Genomic DNA, 21,132 nt, shown 5'->3' with positions numbered 1-21,132 from the left:
AAATAGTCTCTTACTGGACGCAGAGACGTCCCATTGCCAAGCAGCCTACTCAACTCACCAGTAGACAGAGAAGACAGTGATCAAGGGATGAGTTGGGTATGAATTGGATTGCAATTTAGTTGGATTCCTAAAGTTGCGTTTATAGGAGTGATTTGAATGTAAAGAGCAGTGGTAACCTCATATTTGGAATTTCACATCAGACGTTTCGAATACAAAGCTAGCGTACCGGTGAGATACGTTTGATAACTATGAGTGGTTTGCAAAGGATAAGGACTGTAATAATTCGTTTCGATCCATTTGAAAACGCGGTAGTGCCATTCATTTAGCCTAGTACCCTGTGATCATTTCAAGTTCGCCGGTCAAGTATCAACACCTCTGGAATTGTGCTTTAGATGAGAACTCGACTGATAGTGAGCTTTGGACAAAAAGGACCCAGGCCTGACAGGGCTGGAGATTAAGCAAATAACAGAATATCTGCAAAACCAATAGCTCTTGACAGCAATAATTTTTGGAATGCAAAAACTACATGGACTGTTTTGGATTACCGTAACGTGTGCATCAATCCTCGTTACATGTGTATTCCCGGTGGCGTATAGTAGGATCTTTACCGAGATACTTGTGAAGTAGCCTAACCCTCTAACTTTGCTCTCTGTATTCAAGAACCACAATTCCTTTCCAGCGGCGTGCTTTGGAATTCCAGTCTCAAAAAGAGAAAATGAGAAAATATAATCTCACACTGGTTTGTTTAATGGCTTGCATACTTTCAATCCGCGGTACCTTGGGGACAACGGGGGCGGAAATAACCGGGGCAGAGACTCAAACCGTTGCCCGGGAGTCGTGCGCATCGTGTGGGATGCCGGAGGCGTCAGAACGGGTGGACGTAGACCTTTTGGAAGCAGTCAAGAGGCACATCTTGAACAGGTTACAAATGAGTGAAAGACCCAACATTACTCATCCTATTCCCAAGGCTGCAATGTTGACAGCGCTGAGGAGGCTTCAAGCCAGTAAGGTACGGGAAGACGGGAGGGTTGAGATCCCCAACCTTGATGGACAAGCTTCCTATAGTAACGAGCTGCAAGGGGAGACGTCGGAGATAATAAGTTTCGCAGAATCAGGTAATTATCGATAATCGTAGGATTTATATCACTCATTTGATCACCCCTTTTATCTCCCTTTATTTCTGAGTCATTATTAATTCAGTGACACACAGTACATTACTGTAAAATTGACTGTATTAAACTGTAAAAAGTAAATGCTACCATTATCGGGATGAATGAATGTATGAATGAAATTCATTGAGGGGTGGGGTTTTTATTTCACAGGATTTTACTGTAATTACAAGGGTTTGCTGCAAGGTAAATTGTTTCAACATTACAGCATATTAATTAATATTTGGTATTTTATATCACTTGCACTTCTAGAGTTCTTAACAAAGGCTTCCAAACTAGCAGCAACTACCGACCAAAAGGACATGGCAAAATGCTCAACCATTAAAGGTTTAAGACTTGTTGCCACTCCAATCTGTTTTCTATACATTTTTAATTGATTTGGCACAATAACCACATAGGAGTTAAATTAGTACAGCATTCTGACTCAGGGGTGCCACAAATATAGCCTCTTACAAGGCACATCTCAAAATATGTTAATAAGCCAGAAACAACACCACCATGCACCCACTAGTGGTCAAAACGTTTTTGGCACTCCAAAGATATGGTGTGGTACTGTATTCTGCAACAATCTCTCACATTCTCGCGTCAGAATTAGACGTTCATCCATGTTTCTCAAATGTAAAATGTAAGATTACATTACGGCAGGTAGCTTAGTGGGTAAGAGCATTGCGCCAGTAACCGAAAGATCGCTGGTTCTAATCCCCGAGCTGACTAGGTGAAAAATCTGTCAATGTGCCCTTAAGCAAGGCACTTAACCCTAATTGCTCCTGTAAGTCATTCAGGATAAGAGTGTCTGCTAAATGACGTAAATTTAACTCCGAATGGTTAAGGTTTGGGATACAAAACAAAAATAAAATAAACAACTTTCTATCGCTGGATTCGAACATGCAAACTTTTGCACCAGAGGCTTACACCCATCCGCCATCCCCGTCCACAACAACCAAGCAAGACCGAAACCTACTTAAAGGTAACAGCACTCACTGTTACCCCTAGTGGCCAGTTTCCACATCATCTCCCAACGTCCTCAGACATGGATGGATGTCTAATACTGACTTGTATCACGGGTGACCTTCTGTGGGTTGGAATTACAGTACCATTAGAAATACAACAATTCTTTCCCCGGCCACAACATTTTCCCAAAATGCACCATAATTTACAGTATGCTGCAGTAAAATGTTTCAGAGTATTTTACATTTTACATTTTTACATTTTAGTCATTTAGCAGACGCTCTTATCCAGAGCGACTTACAGTTAGTGAGTGCATACATTATTTTATTTTTCATACTGGCCCCCCATGGGAAATGAACCCACAACCCTGGCGTTGCAAACGCCATGCTCTACATCCCTGCCGGCCATTCCCTCCCCTACCCTGGACGACGCTGGGCCAATTATGCGCCGCCCCATGGGTCTCCCGGTCGCGGCCGGCTACGACAGACCCTGGATTTTACTGTTGATAATACCACGAATTATCGTATAAATTACAGTTTTCCGTTACAGTATAGACAATCAGCACGTTTTTCTGTACTCAGATATATTAAGTGCAACAGGTTTCCTCAAAAGTTTTGAATAATAACAGCACATTGGGGTTTACAGTGCACACACACAGACAAGCACAGGGCCGGATTAGCAAATCATAGATGGTTGTGCATCAACAGTTTTTCTCTTGTTATGTCAGTCACTGACAGTCACTCAATTAGCCATGTCTGTTAACAATTTATTGATTGGTAAGTTAGTCTAGCCAGCTATCTAAACTTGAAGTAATCATGGCCGAATACCGACCGGGCACGCAGGGCACGTTCCCAGGGGCCCTGACCTCCAGGGGGCCCCCATTAATTTTGTTTGTCACTCTCTCAGATATAATTAACATGGCAAAAGTCATGGCAAAATGTGTAGAATTGCAGGTAATTAGCTTTTAAACTGCAAAAATTACTCCCCACCTCATGGAAAAATATTTATAATTGCAGAAAACCTGCTTTAAAACAGCAAAATGTTCTCTACGTTACCCAACCAAGGCAGGGGCCCTCAGTTACCCATGTGGGCCCCCTACCTCCTCTCCTCCCCCATCTGATGATTATCAGAGCGACAGTAGCAGGCGGTCTACACTGATTGAGAGCGGGCCCCTGAGTCCTCCTGTGGTTGGCGTTTGCATAAAAAAAATATATCGAAAAAATATACAGTTGAAGTCGGAAGTTTACATACACTTAGGTTGGAGTCATTAAAACTTGTTTTTCAACCACTCCACAAATTTCTTGTTAACAAACTATAGTTTTGGCAAGTCGGTTAGGACATCTACTTTGTGCATGACACAAGTAATTTTTCCAACAATTGTTTACAGACAGATTATTTCACTTATAATTCACTGTCTCACAATTCCAGTGGGTCAGAAGTTTACATACACTAAGTTGACTGTGCCTTTAAACAGCTTGGAAAATTCCAGAAAATGATGTCATGGCTTTAGAAGCTTCTGATAGGCTAATTGACATTATTTGAGTCAATTGGAGGTGTACCTGTGGATGTATTTCAAGGCCTACCTTCAAACTCAGTGCCTCTTTGCTTGACATCATGGGAAAATCATAAGAAATCAGCCAAGACCTCAGAAAAAAAATGGTAGACCTCCACAAGTCTGGTTCATCCTTGGGAGCAATTTCCAAACGCCTGAAGGTACCACGTTCATCTGTACAAACAATAGTACGCAAGTATAAACACCATGGGACCACGCAGCCATCATACCGCTCAGGAAGGAGACACGTTCTGTCTCCTAGAGATGAACGTACTTTGGTGCGAAAGTGCAAATCAATCCCAGAACAACAGCAAAGGACCTTGTGAAGATGCTGGAGGAAACAGGTACAAAAGTATCTATATCCACAGTAAAACAAGTCCTATATCGACATAACCTGAAAGGCCGCTCAGCAAGGAAGAAGCCACTGCTCCAAAACCGCCATAAAAAAAGCTAGACTACAATTTGCAACTGCACATGGGGACAAAGATCGTACTTTTTGAGAAATGTCCTCTGGTCTGATGAAACAAAAATAGAACTGTTTGGCCATAATGACCATCGTTATGTTTGGAGGAAAAAGGGGGAAGGATTGCAAGCCGAAGAACACCATCCCAACCGTGAAGCACGGGGGTGGCAGCATCATGCTGTGAGGGTGCTTTGCTGCAGGAGGGACTGGTGCACTTCACAAAATAGATGGCATCATGAGGAAGGAAAATTATGTGGATATATTGAAGCAACATCTCAAGACATCAGTCAGGAAGTTAAAGCTTGGTCGTAAATGGGTCTTCCAAATGGACAATGACCCCAAGCATACTTCCAAAATGGCTTAAGGACAACAAAGTCAAGGTATTGGAGTGGCCATCACAAAGCCCTGACCTCAATCCTATAGAACATTTGTGGGCAGAACTGAAAAAGCGTGTGCGAGCAAGGAGGCCTACAAACCTGACTCAGTTAACCCAGCTCTGTCAGGAGGAATGGGCCAAAATTCACCCAACTTATTGTGGGAAGCTTGTGGAAGGCTACCCGAAACGTTTGACCCAAGTTAAACAATTTAAAGGCAATGCTACCAAATTCTAATTGAGTGTATGTAAACTTCTGACCCACTGGGAATGTGATGAAATAAATAAAAGCTGAAATAAATCATTCACTCTACTATCTGACATTTCACATTCTTAAAATAAAGTGGTGATCCTAACTGACCTAAAACAGGGAATATTTACTAGGATTAAATGTCAGGAATTGTGAAAAACTGAGTTTAAATGTATTTGGCTAAGGTGTATGTAAACTTCCGACTTCAACTGTAAATACTACATATATATATATAATATACAGTATGCTGTCTATTTCGTTTTTAATTAATTATTTTGTTTCCGTCTTGGGCACCCTACGGGCCTCAGCCTCATGCCCTACACACACACTCTGTGAGCTCTAATCTATCATCAGTTAGATAACAGAAACCAATAATTGCCAGGTTAGTGAGGTGAGAACGTCATATTTGACTGTTTTTAGGTTTGTATAGCAGAGGAAGCATCAGAGGAAGCATTAGCAGCACACACAGTACCATCAGCCTGGATGGGTTCCTAGCTGTTGCCTTCTAATAGGAATGATCTGAGCACATTCATGACAAGGGAACAAAAGCAACAGCCTGGTCTCATGTATTAGATGTAACATAGTAAAAGTACATCTGGGACACTCAAATTAATATGATATGTTACATTTGGTATGTTACATAAGACAGAAGGTTATGCGAACGTCTAGCAACCCAAAGGTTGCGTGTTTGAATCGCATCACGGACAACTTTAGCATTTTAGCAACTTTGCAACTACTTACTACTTTTTAACTTCTTTGCAACTACTTAGCATGTTAGCTAACCCTAATCTTAACCCTTTAACTTAACCCCCAACCCTAACCCCAACCTTAACATTAACCCCTAACCCCTAGCCTAGCTAACATTAGCGTTAGCTACTAGCCACCTAGATAACGTTAGCCACAACAAATTGGAATTCGTAACATATCATATGTTTCGCAAATTCGTAATATATTGTAGGAATTGCAATTTGTAACATATTGTACGAATTGCAAATTAATACATACTGTACGAAACGTAACATATCACACTAATTGGAGTGGACCGGAATTACGTTTACTATGTTACATCTACCCCTGAGTCCAGGTTGAACACAAGGCAATTATTGAGAGAGCACTGTGCATTCTTGCTAAACCCAATATGTCAACATTAAGAAAATGCTCAGAATAATGCATGAGACATTTGAGTCACCGGTTGTGGGTTCGGGGTGATGGAGAGATGGAGGAGGAGGGTGCATGGTGTGCACATATCACCGTTTTCTAAATAATGTTTTTGTCATATAAAGGTTCACCAACCTGGCCTCTTTGCTTTTGCCATTATTCACGACACCTTTGAGCCTTTGTGCAGCATTGTGCCATGGAACTGGCTTTGCTCCCTGTTCTCTAGACCCCCTCTGCCTTCAGGCCAGCTGGCACTCACCCCCAGAGCCCAAAGCCCAGGCTGCCAGCCAGGGCATGGAGAGAGGGACAAGGCCCCTAGAGCGACCTGGAGAGAGGCAGCTAGACCAGGCCCAGGCACAGGCCGGGTGATGTCACAGTCAAAGATCAAGGTGTGCTGGTAGGGGCCTAGGGGAGTTTGTGATGGGCTTTACTGGATGACTGCGAAGTATCAGGCCAAAGTATTTTGTGAAGGTGTGGGACGTTGTCCTGTCTTATTCGCATAGTTTAAACTGTATGGTTTTCAGCCAGCTAGGAGCTAGGAGGCAGCTATAGCTCTCAGTCAGCCATCAGTCTTAGACTGCCTAGCGGAGCAGAGGCTGAGACTGAGACTGAGCTCACTGCCAACGTTCCAGGTAAGGAACAGTGCCAACCACCCGTCTCTTATGACACGGTCCCGTGGGCCCTCGCTTTGGCGGCAGGATTTGGTGTCCCGTAACCACGGGAGCGGAGCGGAGGGCAAGGGGAGATGTGAGTTGGTATAGCGTTGGTATAGCCGTTTGGACCGGTTGAACTCCCTGTGACTCCGGTCCAAGTAACGGAATCAAGACTTAATTATTGGATGTCATTAACTCTGGCCCAGTCCCCGGGCTATGTCCCAAATGGCACCCTATTCCCTATATAGTGTACTATTTGACCAGAGCCCTATGGGCCCTGGTAAAAATGTCCATTATATAGGGAATAGGGTGCCATTTGGGATGCAGCCTTGCAGGGCTATAGGGCTGGCTGCTGGGTTTACACTGGGACACAGTCTTTCATGAAGAAACATCAATCATGCCCTGTCTGGAGCCGCTCCAGGCATTTTCCACATCACACTCAATCCAATCCCCCCCCCCCCCCCCCCCGTGTGTATGTCATTTCTCCACCACTACCACCAAAGCAGCTTACTAACAGCTGGCCGAATGGGGCTCGCCCTGACCTGCTGTGCTCTTTCCCCCTCTCCTATTTCCCTGTGTGGAATTCCTGGAGTGCAGAGCTGAGCACTGTGCTCCAGCAGCCTAAGGGATGGCTGTCAGAGCCGTGTGTGTCTGTGTGTCTGACTGCAAGGCGAGGCTCATGTCAGAGCAGCGGTGCTCCGCGATGTGCGGTCTCTGTTGACACAGACTTTGAGTAATGAGCATAGCACCCTGCTACATGCACCCTGCCTATGTTGTGCACACGCACACGTGCACACACACGCACACTGCCTGCCTGCCTGCCTGCCGGTCTGTCTGCCTCCCTGCTTGTCTGCTTTTTTGTCTGCCTGATTGCCTGCCTGCTTGCCTACCTGTCTACCTGATTTCCCGCCTGCTTACCTACCTGTCGGCCTGCCTTGTTGTTGTGTTGGTGGCGCAGGTGGGGACACGCTGAGGCAGCTGTAGTACCAGCAGTGCTAGCTCTACCAGAGAGAGAGAGAGGCCCAGCCAGATATCACCCTCCCCTCACCTGCCCTGCCCTAACCCTGCCTGGCCCAGGAGCACATTGACGCCAGGCACACTCAGAGTCAGGCAGCACACCTCTTGGTTTAACTGGTCTCCTCCCTAACCTCCTTCCTCACCTCGCTTCCCCCCTCACCTTCCCACAGCCTGCAGTCAGTGCACACCGGTGTTAAAGCACCTGGCTATGTGTTTTTGTGGTATTTTAGAAAAGGAAAGAAAAGGTAAATAGTTTAAGTGTTTTCTAGCAGGATGATTCTCAATCCACTCCAGCATCCACTTTAATGCGGCCACCCACTGGGCACACACTGGTTGAGTCAATGTTGTTTCCACGTCATTTCAATGAAATTGAACCAACGTGTAATAGATGTTGAATTTACTTCTGTGCCCAGTCGGCAGTCTCAGATACCCTAACTTGTGGGCCGTTAAAAAATATGTTATTTTTTTCCCAGATGGGATATAAAGCTAGCACATCTCTTATGACCATGCTTCAGTCCAGACTGGAGGATCTTTGTAGTCAGAGATTCAGACTGCCATCTCACTTCATTGCCTCCCATACACTGTCACTCAGGGCACAGAGAGAGAAACGCCCTGGCCTAGGAGCTCCCCTGTTGATCACTGGGAGCTGTTGAGGCAAGCAGCAAGGCATGGTAGTAAATGAGGCGAGGTTAGATACTCCTTACCTCGGGCCATGACAGCAGTTAAAACAGGGGAAAACTGTTATTGAATCAATGCCTTTAGATCTACACTTCTGATGCATTTCAATACATACAGTTCTTCTTACATTCTTGATACTGCACTCTGAGGGTTGGATATCGATGTTGCTGATATGCATGCACCTTGTGCTTTTGTTGTTGCCACAGGGATGTGTGTGTGTGTGTGTGTGTGTGTTACTTTGGCTCCCGGCTGACATACTGTAGCGGGAGGCAGAACTAGTCTGAACAGGTCTGTGTGAAATGAATGTAAAGTCACTGTTACTGGAGTACGTTGTAAACGTAGAGTCGCTTTAAAAGGATCATCTTTGGTGGTTAGCTGTTGACACCAACTCACGCTAATCAGTTTGTAAACAAAGACATTTTGCCACTTCAACATGTGCTCAGCTGAAGCCGATCCTGGCTAACCCCCAGACAGAACCCTCTCGGTTTTCACAGTAATTTGGAAGACATCATTAGGCTTAAAAAAAAAGATACGGCCGACCCCAAACTCCATTATGCCTTAGACATTTGGAATCTCTTTGTGTCGTTTTAGAAAGTGGCCAGTGTCATGTAAATTGATTTTATTTTTGCCTCATCATGCTTTTGGTTAGGAGGGCCACGCACTCAATGCCAGGCAGCAGCGAGGCTGTCTCCTAATACCTCACTGGGGTCTTTATGCTGTCAGTCTCAGAGGCTCCGGGGAGCTCAGGGGGTTTCACACACACACACATACACACACACACAAACAGCGAACTCAATTAACCCCCTGGGGCCCGGGCCTTGTCCACCCCCCTCCTCCACTCCCCTAGTCTTCACAATCAGACCTGATGCCAACTGGGCCTGCTCCCAGAACTGGGCTGTCAGGAGAAACAGCCTATAAGGAACTAGTCTAACGGCATGTGATGTAAGAGAAAGAGAGTGGTGATGGAGAGGAGAGGAGAGGAGAGGAGAGGAGAGGAGAGGAGAGGAGAGGAGAGGAGAGGAGAGGAGAGGAGAGGAGAGGAGAGACAGAACTGACTGAACTGCTCCCTCTCTGGCTCCCTGCTTGGGGCTCCCTGTGGATGTTTGTCCACTTCTTTCTCCCTCTTAAAAATGACACTCATATGTAGTATGACATAACTTTCATTCACAGAGACACAAGTTGGAAAACTGTGAGGATTTCATCCTCCTGTCCTGTTTGAATTTGTGAATTTTGTCAGCTTTTCTAACTTGCCCTTTAAAATTGTCAGTTTATTCTCTTGACCCTTGACTGTACAGTATATATCACTAAACCCACATTTCCCTCTCTTCTCTATCAGATGAGCTGGTTTCATCTCAAGCCTCTAAGTCCAGCCTCCACTTCCTCATCTCCAGTGAAGGGAACCAGAACCTGTATGTGTCTCAGGCCAACCTGTGGCTCTACTTCAGGCTGCTGCCCACCGGCTCTGAGAAAGGGCCTCGACGGAAAGTCACAGTTAAGATCCACTACCATGAGGCAGGGACTGGGGCTGCAGGTGGAGCCGGGGGAGGAACAGGGCCCGGGGTAGGGGGAGGAGGTCGGTGGACCCTAGTGGAGAAGCGTGTGGACCTAAAGCGCAGTGGCTGGCACACCTTCCCCCTGTCAGAGGCAGTGAGGGCCCTGTTTGGTAAGGGCGGCCGGCGGCAGGACCTGGAGGTGCGCTGCGAGGGCTGTGAGGCGTCCAACGTGGTTCCTATCTTAGTCGACCCAGTGGAACCCTCACACAGGCCCTTTCTGGTGGTCCGGGCACAGCAGGTGGAAGGGAACCACCGCATCAGGAAGAGGGGGCTGGAGTGTGACGGGAGCAGTGGAGGCCTGTGCTGCAGACGGCAGTTCTACATAGACTTTCGCCTCATTGGCTGGAACGACTGGATCATCGCACCCGCGGGTTACTACGGTAACTACTGCGAGGGAAGCTGCCCGGCGTACATGGCGGGGGTACCGGGGTCGGCGTCGTCATTCCACACAGCAGTGGTCAACCAATACCGGATGAGGGGCATGAGCCCCGGCTCGGTCAACTCCTGTTGTATCCCCACCAAGCTCAGCACCATGTCTATGCTGTACTTCGACGATGAGTACAACATAGTAAAACGAGACGTGCCCAATATGATAGTGGAAGAGTGTGGCTGTGCCTGAGACTGTCTGTGACTTTTTGAGCTTTGAAAGTTAAATCAAACGACGGTAGTCAAAATGTCTTGTACAAAAATACCTTTTTGTACTACACACATATATATATATATATATAGTTATATGGAAGCACACCAACTGGTACACACAAACAATATGTATTTATGGTTTGTTGTATTTACCTGGCTGAGCGAGGCCAGGTTCTGTCCATTCCATATTAACAACATCAGAACGGTTCCAGAGTTTTGGGAAGAGAAGGAGATGATTGATCAGCAAATGATATCATTTTTCTAGTTTGCCATTTCTAGAGGAAAAATAATGGTCCTTAATTTCTTCTCTGAGGAAGATGGAAAGAAAAGCGCTTAAGGAAGCAGCACACCAGGACGTTGACAAAACAAAAGCACTGACAATGACAATTCGTCGGCTTATATAATTCAGAAACACCAGCACTTCCATGAAGAATGTCATAAAGACACTGTGACTGTCTGATCCTGTGGAATTATTACATCAACTGTATCAGCAAGAAATGATTATTGAATAAAGCTTTTCCAGGACTACACTCCTGTCCATGTGAGGTAACGACACAACAACAAAGTTGTTAACATTGACATATTGTTGTTGACATTGGACCACGTTCTTTCCTCCTGCCTGTGTAAGTGTGTGTCTGTCTGTGACCATGCTGCAGGCAATCGCTCACTGAGTTCAAAGGTGAAGATGGACCTTTGTGCAAACTGCACTACATACACTTAATCCTGAGAACGCAGAGTCCCCACTGCCCTTACTTGTTCCGATAAAGTGTACCTCGAATTGGCGAGGAGTTTTTTGTTAGGGCCCAACAGGGCATGATGGTGCAGTGCAGCACTTACAGACTAAACTCTTTAAATGCACACTCCCACTCCTAATAGCACTTGCATATTGAAATGCCTTCAAAGGGGTACTGAGTGTCTTGTCATAAATAAGTGCCACGTGATCTATGCAATGAATAGTAACCCACCCATGCAACTCTACCAGACTGAACTGAACTTTCTCCTCCTCCTATCCTAGTGTAACTCCTCCTATCAAATACTTGAAATGTGATCTTTCGTTTCTGTTTTTCCAAAGCAAATGATTGTTATGACATTTGCACTGAAAAGTTGCAGGATTAGTTAATAAACAGACTGCCATTTAAAATTATTTTTATGGAAGTAAATTGACATTTTGTTTTAAAAAGTATTTTACCTATACAGCAAATTCTCCATTGTTAAATCAACACTGAGAGTGTTAAAATAACACTGGAAGTGTGGGCCCGTATAGACACTGGACCAGTGTTAAATTAACACACTGCTTAGTGCAAAGCCTTATTTCCCAGAATCCCTTGCTTTTTGAGTGAATTATAGAGTTACCACTCATGGCTGTCTTTGTTAGTGACAGAGACATGGTTGTTGCATTCATCAATTTTCAGTCCAATGGACTTCAGCAAGCGAGATCCTGAGATAATGTTATTAAAGTTGTATTATTTAACACAATACAATAAGTATTTCATAAGTACTTATTCTGAGGGACTACACTGTAAACATAACAATTAACTCTAAGTGTTGAATTAACACTCAGTGTTGGTGTTAATAACCAGAGTTTAACCAAAACCATGCCCATCATTAATATATTTCCCAACATGCTCTATTGCAGGTTGATTTTAATAATTGTTTGTTTCAATATCTATGTTTTTGCATGTACATTGATTGATTAATTAATCTTATGTTTCTCAAATATAAGTGAGATACATTTTCTAAACTAATCCAATATGTTACTTGGACTTATTGCACCTGTTACTGAAATGGTTGTTCCAGTTTAGATGCTTTAGGGAGTCTCATATTTCAGTCTTCCCAACCCTGGCAGTTGCGGGTGATAAAAAATTCAGTCGGAATTACGCATTATACAAGCCAGCATAATGTGACAGGTTGCATGAATAAGGCAAATTGTTGGGTTGTTCGGATTACCCAAACATTGGTTAATTTAACCATACATTGAGTTTTTATTCACCTTCATGCTGGGTTGACCAAGCAGCTCTGTCTTTTTTATTGTAATCCATTGGTTATTTTCAGGAGGCGGGACTTATTAGGGGCATGGCTTTTAGATAGTTATGTTTGGCCACCTGTGAGAGTAAATGTCATTCCTGTTGATCATGTTAAGTTTGTACACTGCAATGTAAAATGTATTCACATGTTACTGTGGATTACATATTCTAATACAAAAATATTAACATTATGAATTACATATTGCAACAAACTGTTAACTATCATATTGGGGAGATCACATATGCATAGGCTTTTAAGGAACCCATATGTTTCTGTACACTTCATTAAAGCTACAAAAGTGTCAGTGTTCAACCATAACATGCGATAACGATTCAACAGAACAGATGAACTGGAATTACATTTACTCTCATGGGTGGCCAAAAATAACTTGCTGAAAGTCACACCCCTACTAAGCCAAGACTCCAGTCTTCTGATCTGACCCGCTGGGTCTATCTCACTCAATAAACCAGCATCAGCAAACCAACCTTGGTCATAAAAATACTAAGTAAGTGACCCAATGCCTGCAACCCAGCAGTTGGGTCATGCAAACAACCCAGTCATTTTTAGTGTATGTCCTCAAAATAAGGCCTTATGAAATACATACTGTATTTGTTAAATAATACAATTTTAATGATAGTATTTTCACTTAGGATTTCACTTGGTGAAGACCCCAGGACTGAAAATGGATGAATGCAACAAGCGTGTCTCTGTCACTAACAAATTCAGTCATGGGTGGTAACTCTACAATTCACTCGAAAGGCAAAGCACTCTGGAAAATATGCAAATAAAGCTTTACACTAAGCAGTGTGTTAATTCAACACTGTTCAGTGTCTATACGGGTCAACACTGTCAGTGTTAATTTAACTCTGTGGAATTTGCTGTGTAATAATGGAACCAAAGAGGCCAAGATTATTTTAGCTTGATCATAAGAGGCCTAATCTACGTATCAGGGTACACTATGATGATTCCATTTCTTAGTTCTATTATTTCCTTTCTCTATCTATTTTGTACAATAAACATGTGGAACACGTCATTTTTCATCTTTAATTATATTTTTTCAGTTTTTCTATTTAATAAAAATATATTTTTAGTTCCTGTTTCAGAATCATTTAGTCATGTAAATGTCATCTGTACAGTTTATGTAAAATAAAATATGTTTTCTTAAAATATTTTGTAACTTTAAAATAAATTCTTACTCTGCATTATTATTGTATTCTCCAGTGTTGTGGTCGAAATCATTTTAGTGAGTCTTTCAGGCACTCTACATTCAGCAGCTGCTAGATATGAAAATAACGTGGTCCTCTGTAGCTCAGCTGGTAGAGCACGGCGCTTGTAACGCCAAGGTAGTGGGTTCGATCCCCGGGACCACCCATACACAAAAATGTATGCACTCATGACTGTAAGTCGCTTTGGATAAAAGCGTCTGCTAAATGGCATATTAATGAAAAGTAAAAAAAGGAACTTCAACAGCAATCTCCATCTATACTGCTCCATATGTAAAACATCTCACTGTCAGTCAGGACTGTGCCCCTTGCTTACTAGCTGTCCTATTCCTCATCATTTGCTGAAGTGGTGAAAAGGCTAACTTGTAAGCATATAACTGTCAGAACAGTATTAGTTGTACCTAGCTGTCCGTCATTTGCTGAATGTAATACAGCTGAGAGACAGACGGTCACATATCAGCTTAATTCCTGATGGTGATGTCAGTGTTGTGCTGGTGGGTTGGGTAGGTTTCGTTTAGGAAACAGCACAGATCTGAGAGATCCTGGGGGCAGCAGCGTGTAGCCACATGGCCTTATTACATCACAGCCAACGGGTTCCCCTGAAATATTCTTATTTGACCGTTGCTGTTTATCAGAGCCACAGGCTAAGGTTGCCAGAATGACAGGTGTAGCTACAGTGCCTTGCAAAAGTATTAACCCCCCTTGACGTTTTTCCTATTTTGTTGCATTACAACCTGTAATTTAAATGGATTTTTATTTGGATTTAATGTAATGGACATACACAAAATAGTCCAAATTGGTGAAGTGAAATTTAAAAAATAACTTGTTAAAATTTTTTCTCAAAGATAAATAACGGAAAAGTGGTACGTGCATATGTATTCACCCCCTTTGGTATGAAGCCCCTAAATAAGATCTGGTGCAACCAATTACCTTCAGAAGTCACATAATTAGTTAAATAAAGTCCACCTGTGTGCAATCTAAGTGTCACATGATCTCAGTATACATACACCTGTTCTGGAAAGAATATGGCACCACTACAAACCTGCCAAGAGTCGGCCACCCACCAAAACTCACGGACCAGGCAAGGACGGCATTAATCAGAGAGGCAACAAAGAGACCAAAGAAAACACTGAAGGAGCTGCAAAGCTCCACAGCGGAGATTGGAGTATCTGTCCATAGGACCACTTTAAGCCGTACACTCCACAGAGCTGGGCTTTACGGAAGAGTGGCCAGAAAAAAGCCATTGCTTAAAGAAAAAAATAAGGAAACACGTTTGGTGTTCGCCAAAAGGCATGTGGGAGACTCCCCAAACATATGGAAAAAGGTACTCTGGTCAGATGAGACTACAATTGAGCTTTTTGGCCATCAATGAAAACGCTATGTCTGGCGCAAACCCAACAACTCTCATCACCCCGAGAACACCATCCCCACAGTGAAGCATGGTGGTGGCAGCATCATGCTGTGGGGATGTTTTTCATCGGCAGGGACTGGGAAACTGGTCAGAATTGAAGGAATGATTGATGGCGCTAAATACAGGGAAATTCTTGAGGGAAACCTGTTTCAGTCTTCCAGAGATTTGAGACTGGGACGGAGGTTCACCTTCCAGCAGGACAATGACCCTAAGCATACTGCTAAAGCAACACTCAAGTGGTTTAAGGGGAAACATTTAAATGTCTTGGAATGGCCTAGTCAAAGCCCAGACCTCAATCCAATTGAGAATCTGTGGTATGACTTAAAGATTGCTGTACACCAGCGGAACCCATCCAACTTGAAGGAGTTGGAGCAGTTTTGCCTTGAAGGGCAAAAATCCCAGTGGATGGATGTGCCAAGCTTATAGAGACATACCCCAAGACACTTGCAGCTGTAATTGCTGCAAAATGTGGCTCTACAAAGTATTGACTTTGTGGGGGTGAATAGTTATGCATGCTCAAGTTCTGTTTTTTTGTCTTATTTTTTGTTTGTTTCACAAGAAAAAATATTTTGCATCTTCAAAGTGGTAGGCATGTTGTGTAAATCAAATGATACAAACCCCCAAAAAATCAATTTTAATTTGAGGTTGTAAGGCAACAAAATAGGAAAAATGCCAAGCGGGGTGAATACTTTCGCAAGCCACTGTATGTGTACATATGTAGGATCTTAATTTGAGCCAGTTTGCTAGAGCTGGAAAATAATCCTGCAGCAACAGGAAATGTGAATTATTACATGGATTATAATTAATGGACATTTTTGTAAGGGTTGATAAAAACATTTGTCAGGGAAAATCAAGTCTGAAATTTCAAAGTGGAAATTACAAACTTTAGATGCCTTATTAAACCTTAAATACACTACAAGTTTTAAATGTCTTGCATTGCAGGATCCTGCAACAGGGTGATCAAATTAAGATCCTACATCTGTAAATACCATGTGCAAACAGAATGGGCCTGCACACCTACTAATGCGTCAACTGTTTCTGCAATGCAACAATATTTGTGCAACACAAGCAAAACACACACAAGCACAAACCACGCATTCCCAAAAACATTGCTTGAGAAAACTGGTTGAAATGTGTCCATGTGGATGTGCCAAGTGGATGAGATAGATAGCTACGCCTGACGCCAGCCTGTTGGGTGAATAACATGTTTGGGACTGGGAGGGTGGGACGGCTCAACTAAACACTTTGCTTGAACTGAATGAGTCAGTAAGAGAGAGAGAGGGAGAGAGAGAGGGAGAGAGAGAGAGAGAGAGAGAGAGAGAGAGAGAGAGAGAGAGAGAGAGAGAGAGAGAGAAAGAGAGAGAGAAAGAGAGAGAGACATGAACACAGAGATAGAGAGAGAGAGAGAGAGAGAGAGAGAGAGAGAGAGAGAGAGAGAGAGAGAGAGAGAGAGAGAGAGAGAGAGAGAGAGAGAGGAAGAGAGAAGGGAGAGGAAGAAAGAAAAGTAGAATCACTGTGAATGTGATGAATGATGAGTGATAGATCTGTCACTCCTGGGCAACATTAAGATACAGTAGAAATACACTACATGGCATTACAGTAGGTGGACACCCCTTCAAATTAGTGGATTTGGCTATTTCAGCCACACCCGTTGCTGACAGGTGTATAAAATCGGGCACACAGCCATGCAATCTCCATAGACGAACATTGGCAGTAGAATGGCCTCTTCAGATTGACTTTCACAACATTATTCACCAATAAATGCATGACTATCCATTGCCTGGAATAGGCTGAAATAGGAGGCATACCATTACCCAGCTGTGTAGAGATCAGAACATGCATTCATTTTGTTGTTGATGAAGTCATGTAAAAAGCATTTTATGTTATACAAGTTTTATGTTGGTCAAGTTGCCTGCCTGTTAGATACATACTTTATCAGCGTTGGCTTTTCATCAAATATTCAACAGATAATCTCCAGTGAAAATACAGTAACCATTCCCAGCCCGTTCACCAATGTGTTTGATCTCAGGATAACTACAGTATATAGAGCAATTCTGATCTTCTCTCAACCGATTCTTCTTAGGCCTACTTTAATATTAGAGCTTGTTAGCTGTGTAGCTGTTTGATGGACTTATGTACTTTAGATACCCTTTAAGTTAACTGTTAGTTTCTTCTGAAGAGCATGGACATGAACAAACAGTCTTAAACTGAAACCACACTGGTGTCAAAATTTGTGTGAGAGAGTAGAGAGCATCAATTCAGTGAGGAGAGTTGTAGCTAATACACCCTAGCAGTTTATAAAGAATTTAGCTAGTCTCGTTCTTTCTACATAACAGTATTCTCCCTTGAATGAGTTCCTCGAGTTTCCCAGCCGTAGCCTGCCTAAGCTATATGGCTGTGCTCAAAATCAACAAAGGTAGGCATAAAGTTATTGTTTTCAAATATGTATTATTGGCACTGGCAGCTAAACTTATCAACACTAAATATTCACTTTTTGACTATACATGTTACAATTCCAGACGTAACAATGCACAATTAGTCTATTTTCGCGAAGAGGCGAGAAAAATAGACTTGCTTTCTAATTTGAAGCTCATGACGCCATTGATGCGGTTGACGCCAGTGGCCCGTCTGTTTTCTCTCATTCACTACAGTGCAATTACAGCATGAACACACTCGTTCACGCGCATTTGGGCTTTAGGGTTTTAGGATCAACCTCAAGGCTTATTTTTCCCTTATTCACCTCACCCTCCAACGCAGGGTGACATTGTGACCTTTGGAGCAACCTGCACTAAAAGCCACTGGCACACTCTCATAGGGGGATTAAAGCGGAGTAGAAGAGACTTGGACCCTTTCTTTCTAAAACTAGCCGCCGAAATTGTCGCAACCCCTATTACTAGCCTGTTCAACCTCTCTTTCGTAACGTCTGAGATCCCCAGAGATTGGAAAGCAGCCGCGGTCATCCCCCTCTTCAAAGGGGGTGACACTCTAGATCCAAACTGTTACTGACCCATATCCATCCTGCCCTGCCTTTCGAAAGTTTTTGAAAGCCAAGTTAACAAACAGATCACCGACCATTTCGGTTCCCACCGTACCTTCTCCGCTATGCAATCCGGTTTCCGAGCTGGTCATGGGTGCACTTCAGCAACGCTCAAGGTCCTAAACGATATTATAACCGCGATCGATAATAGACAGTACTGTGCAGCCGTCTTCATCGACCTGGCCAAGGCTTTCGACTCTGTCAACCACGCATTCTTATTGGCAGACTAAATAGCCTTGGTTTCTCAAATGACTGCCTCGCCTGGTTCACCAACTACTTCTCAGATAGAGTTCAATGTGTCAAATCGGAGGGCCTGTTGTCTGGACCTATGGCAGTCTCTATGGGGGTGCCACAGGGTTCAATTCTTGGGCCGACTCTTTTCTCCGTGTATATCAATGATGTCGCTCTTGCTGCTGGTGACTCTCAGATCCACCTCTACGCAGACGACACCATTTTGTATACATCTGGCCCTTCATTGGACACTGTGTTAACAAACCTCCAAATGAGCTTCAATGCCATTCAACACTCCTTCAGTAGCCTCCAACTGCTCTTAAACACTAGTAAAACTAAATGCATGCTCTTCAACCGAACGCTGCTTGCACCCGCCCACCCGACTAGAATCACTACTCTCGACGGGTCTGACCTAGAGTATGTGGACAACTACAAATACCTAGGTGTCTGGTTAGACTGTAAACTCTCCTTCCAGACTCACATTAAGAATCTCCAATCCAAAGTTAAATCTAGAATCGGTTTCCTATTTTGCAACAAAGCCTCCTTCACTCATGCTGCCAAACATGCCCTCGTAAAACTGACTATCCTACCGATCCTTGACTTCGGCGATGTCATTTACAAAATAGCCTCCAACACTCTACTCAGCAAATTAGATGTAGTCTATCACAGTGCCATCCGTTTTGTCTCCAAAGCCCCATATACTACCCACCATTGTGACCTGTACGCTCTTGTTGGCTGGTCCTCACTACATATTCGTCGCCAAACCCACTGGCTCCAGGCCATCTATAAATCACAGCTAGAAAAATCCCCGCCTTATCTTAGCTCATTGGTCACCATAGCAACACCCACCCGTAGTATGCGCTCCAGCAGGTATATCTCACTGGTCATCCCCAAAGCCAACACCTCCTTTGGCCGCCATTCCTTCCAGTTCTCTGCTGCCAATGACTGGAACAAATTGCAAAAATCTCTGAAGCTGGAGACACTTATCTCCCTCACTAACTTTAAGCATCAGTTGTCAGAGCACCTTACCGATCACTGCACCTGTACACAGCCCATCTGAAATTAGCCCGCCCAACTACCTCATCCCTATATTGTTATTTATTTTGCCCATTTGTACCCCAGTATCTCTATTTGCACATCATCTCTTGCACATCTATCATTCCAGTGTTAATACTAATTGTAATTATTTTGCACTATAGCCTATTTATTGCCTTACCTCCATAACTTGCTACATTTGCACACACTGTATAAATATTTTCTGTTGTATTTTTGACTTTATGTTTCGTTTTACCCCATATGTAACTATGTGTTGTTGTTTTTATCGCACTGCTTTGCTTTATCTTGGCCAGTTCGCAGTTGTAAATGAGAACTTGTTCTCAACTGGCTTACCTGGTTAAATAAAGGTGAAAAAAAAAAAAATATATATATATATATATATATATACTTGAAAGCATATTTGCAAGCGGCTAATGAGCAGAAAGTTCATTAATCAAATCCATCTTAGCGGCTGCGCTGCCTGCGTTCCCTTCTTACATCTCCTTCTTCTACCAGGTTAATGGAGGAAGCAAAAAAACAATAAATACGCTGCACTCCAGGACAGCACACCACAGCGGCTGACCTCCTGAGACCTATAGGTGTAGATAGTGAACGATCCACCTTGCCAGGTCAGCAGTACTATGATACACTATATATACAAAAGAATGTGGACACCCGTTCAAATTAGTCGATTTGGCTATTTCAGCCACACCCGTTGCTGACAGGTGTATAAACTTGAGCACACAGCCATGCAGTCTCCATAGACAAACATTGGCCGTAGAATGGCCTTACTAAAGAGCTCAGTGACTTTTAACGTAGCACCGTCACAGGATGCCACCTTTCCAACAAGTCAGTTCGTCAAATTTCTGCCCTTCTAGAGCTGCCCCGGTCAACTGTAAGTGCTGTTATTGTGAAGTGGAAACGTCTAGGAGCAACAACGGCTCAGCCACAAAGTGGTAGGCCACACAAGCTCACAGAATGGGACCCCTGAGTGCTGAAGCGCTTAGCGCATAAAAATCGTCTGTCCTCGGTTGCAACACTCACTACCGAGTTCATGAAAGTTTCATGAAATGGGTTTCCATGGCCAAGCTGCCGCACACAAGCCTATGATCACCATGCGCAATGCCAAGCATTGGCTGGAGTGGTGTAAAGCTCGCCGCCATTGGACTCTGGAGCAGCGGAAACGCGTTCTCTGGAGTGATGAATCACGCTTCACCATCTGGCAGTCCAACGGACGAATCTGGGTTTGGCGGATGCCAGGAGAACGCTATCTGCCCCAATGCATAGTGGCAACTGTAAAGTTTGGTGGAGGAATAATGGTCTGGGGCGGTTTTTCATGGTTCAGGCTAGGCTCCTTAGATCCAGTGAAGGGAAATCTTAATGCTACAGCATACAATAACATTCTAGACGATTCTGTGCTTCCAACTTTGTGGCAACAGTTTGAGGAAGGCCCTTTCCTGTTTCAGCATGACAATGCAACCGTGCACAAAGCGAGGTCCATACAGAAATGGTTTTTTGAGATCGGTGTGGAAGAACTTGACTGGCCTGCAGAGAGCCCTGACCTCAACCCCATCAAACACCTTTGGGATGAATTGGAATGCCGACTGCGAGCCAGCCCTAATCGCCCAACATCAGTGCCCGACCTCACTAATGCTCTTATGGCTGAATGGAAGCAAGTCCCCGCAGCAATGTTCCAACATCTAGTGGAAAGCCTTCC

General features: G+C 43.7%; 1 protein-coding gene across 1 annotated transcript; it reads left to right on the top strand.

Annotated features, from left to right (window-relative positions):
- Positions 1–715: 715 nt before the first annotated feature.
- Positions 716–10,433, top strand: LOC311129532 (inhibin beta B chain-like; the record flags this gene model as incomplete). Its single annotated transcript, XM_084161829.1, has 2 exons — positions 716–1,115; positions 9,598–10,433. The coding sequence occupies 2 exons, from the start codon at positions 716–718 to the stop codon at positions 10,431–10,433; spliced, it is 1,236 nt and encodes a 411-aa protein (XP_084017955.1).
- Positions 10,434–21,132: the final 10,699 nt, after the last annotated feature.

This window comes from Coregonus lavaretus (genome assembly GCF_964263955.1).
Source record: "Coregonus lavaretus genome assembly, chromosome: 5".
NCBI lineage: Eukaryota > Metazoa > Chordata > Actinopteri > Salmoniformes > Salmonidae > Coregonus > Coregonus lavaretus.
The sequence above is the reverse complement of the archived record's forward strand: the minus strand, read 5'-3'. Positions and strand labels throughout refer to the sequence as shown.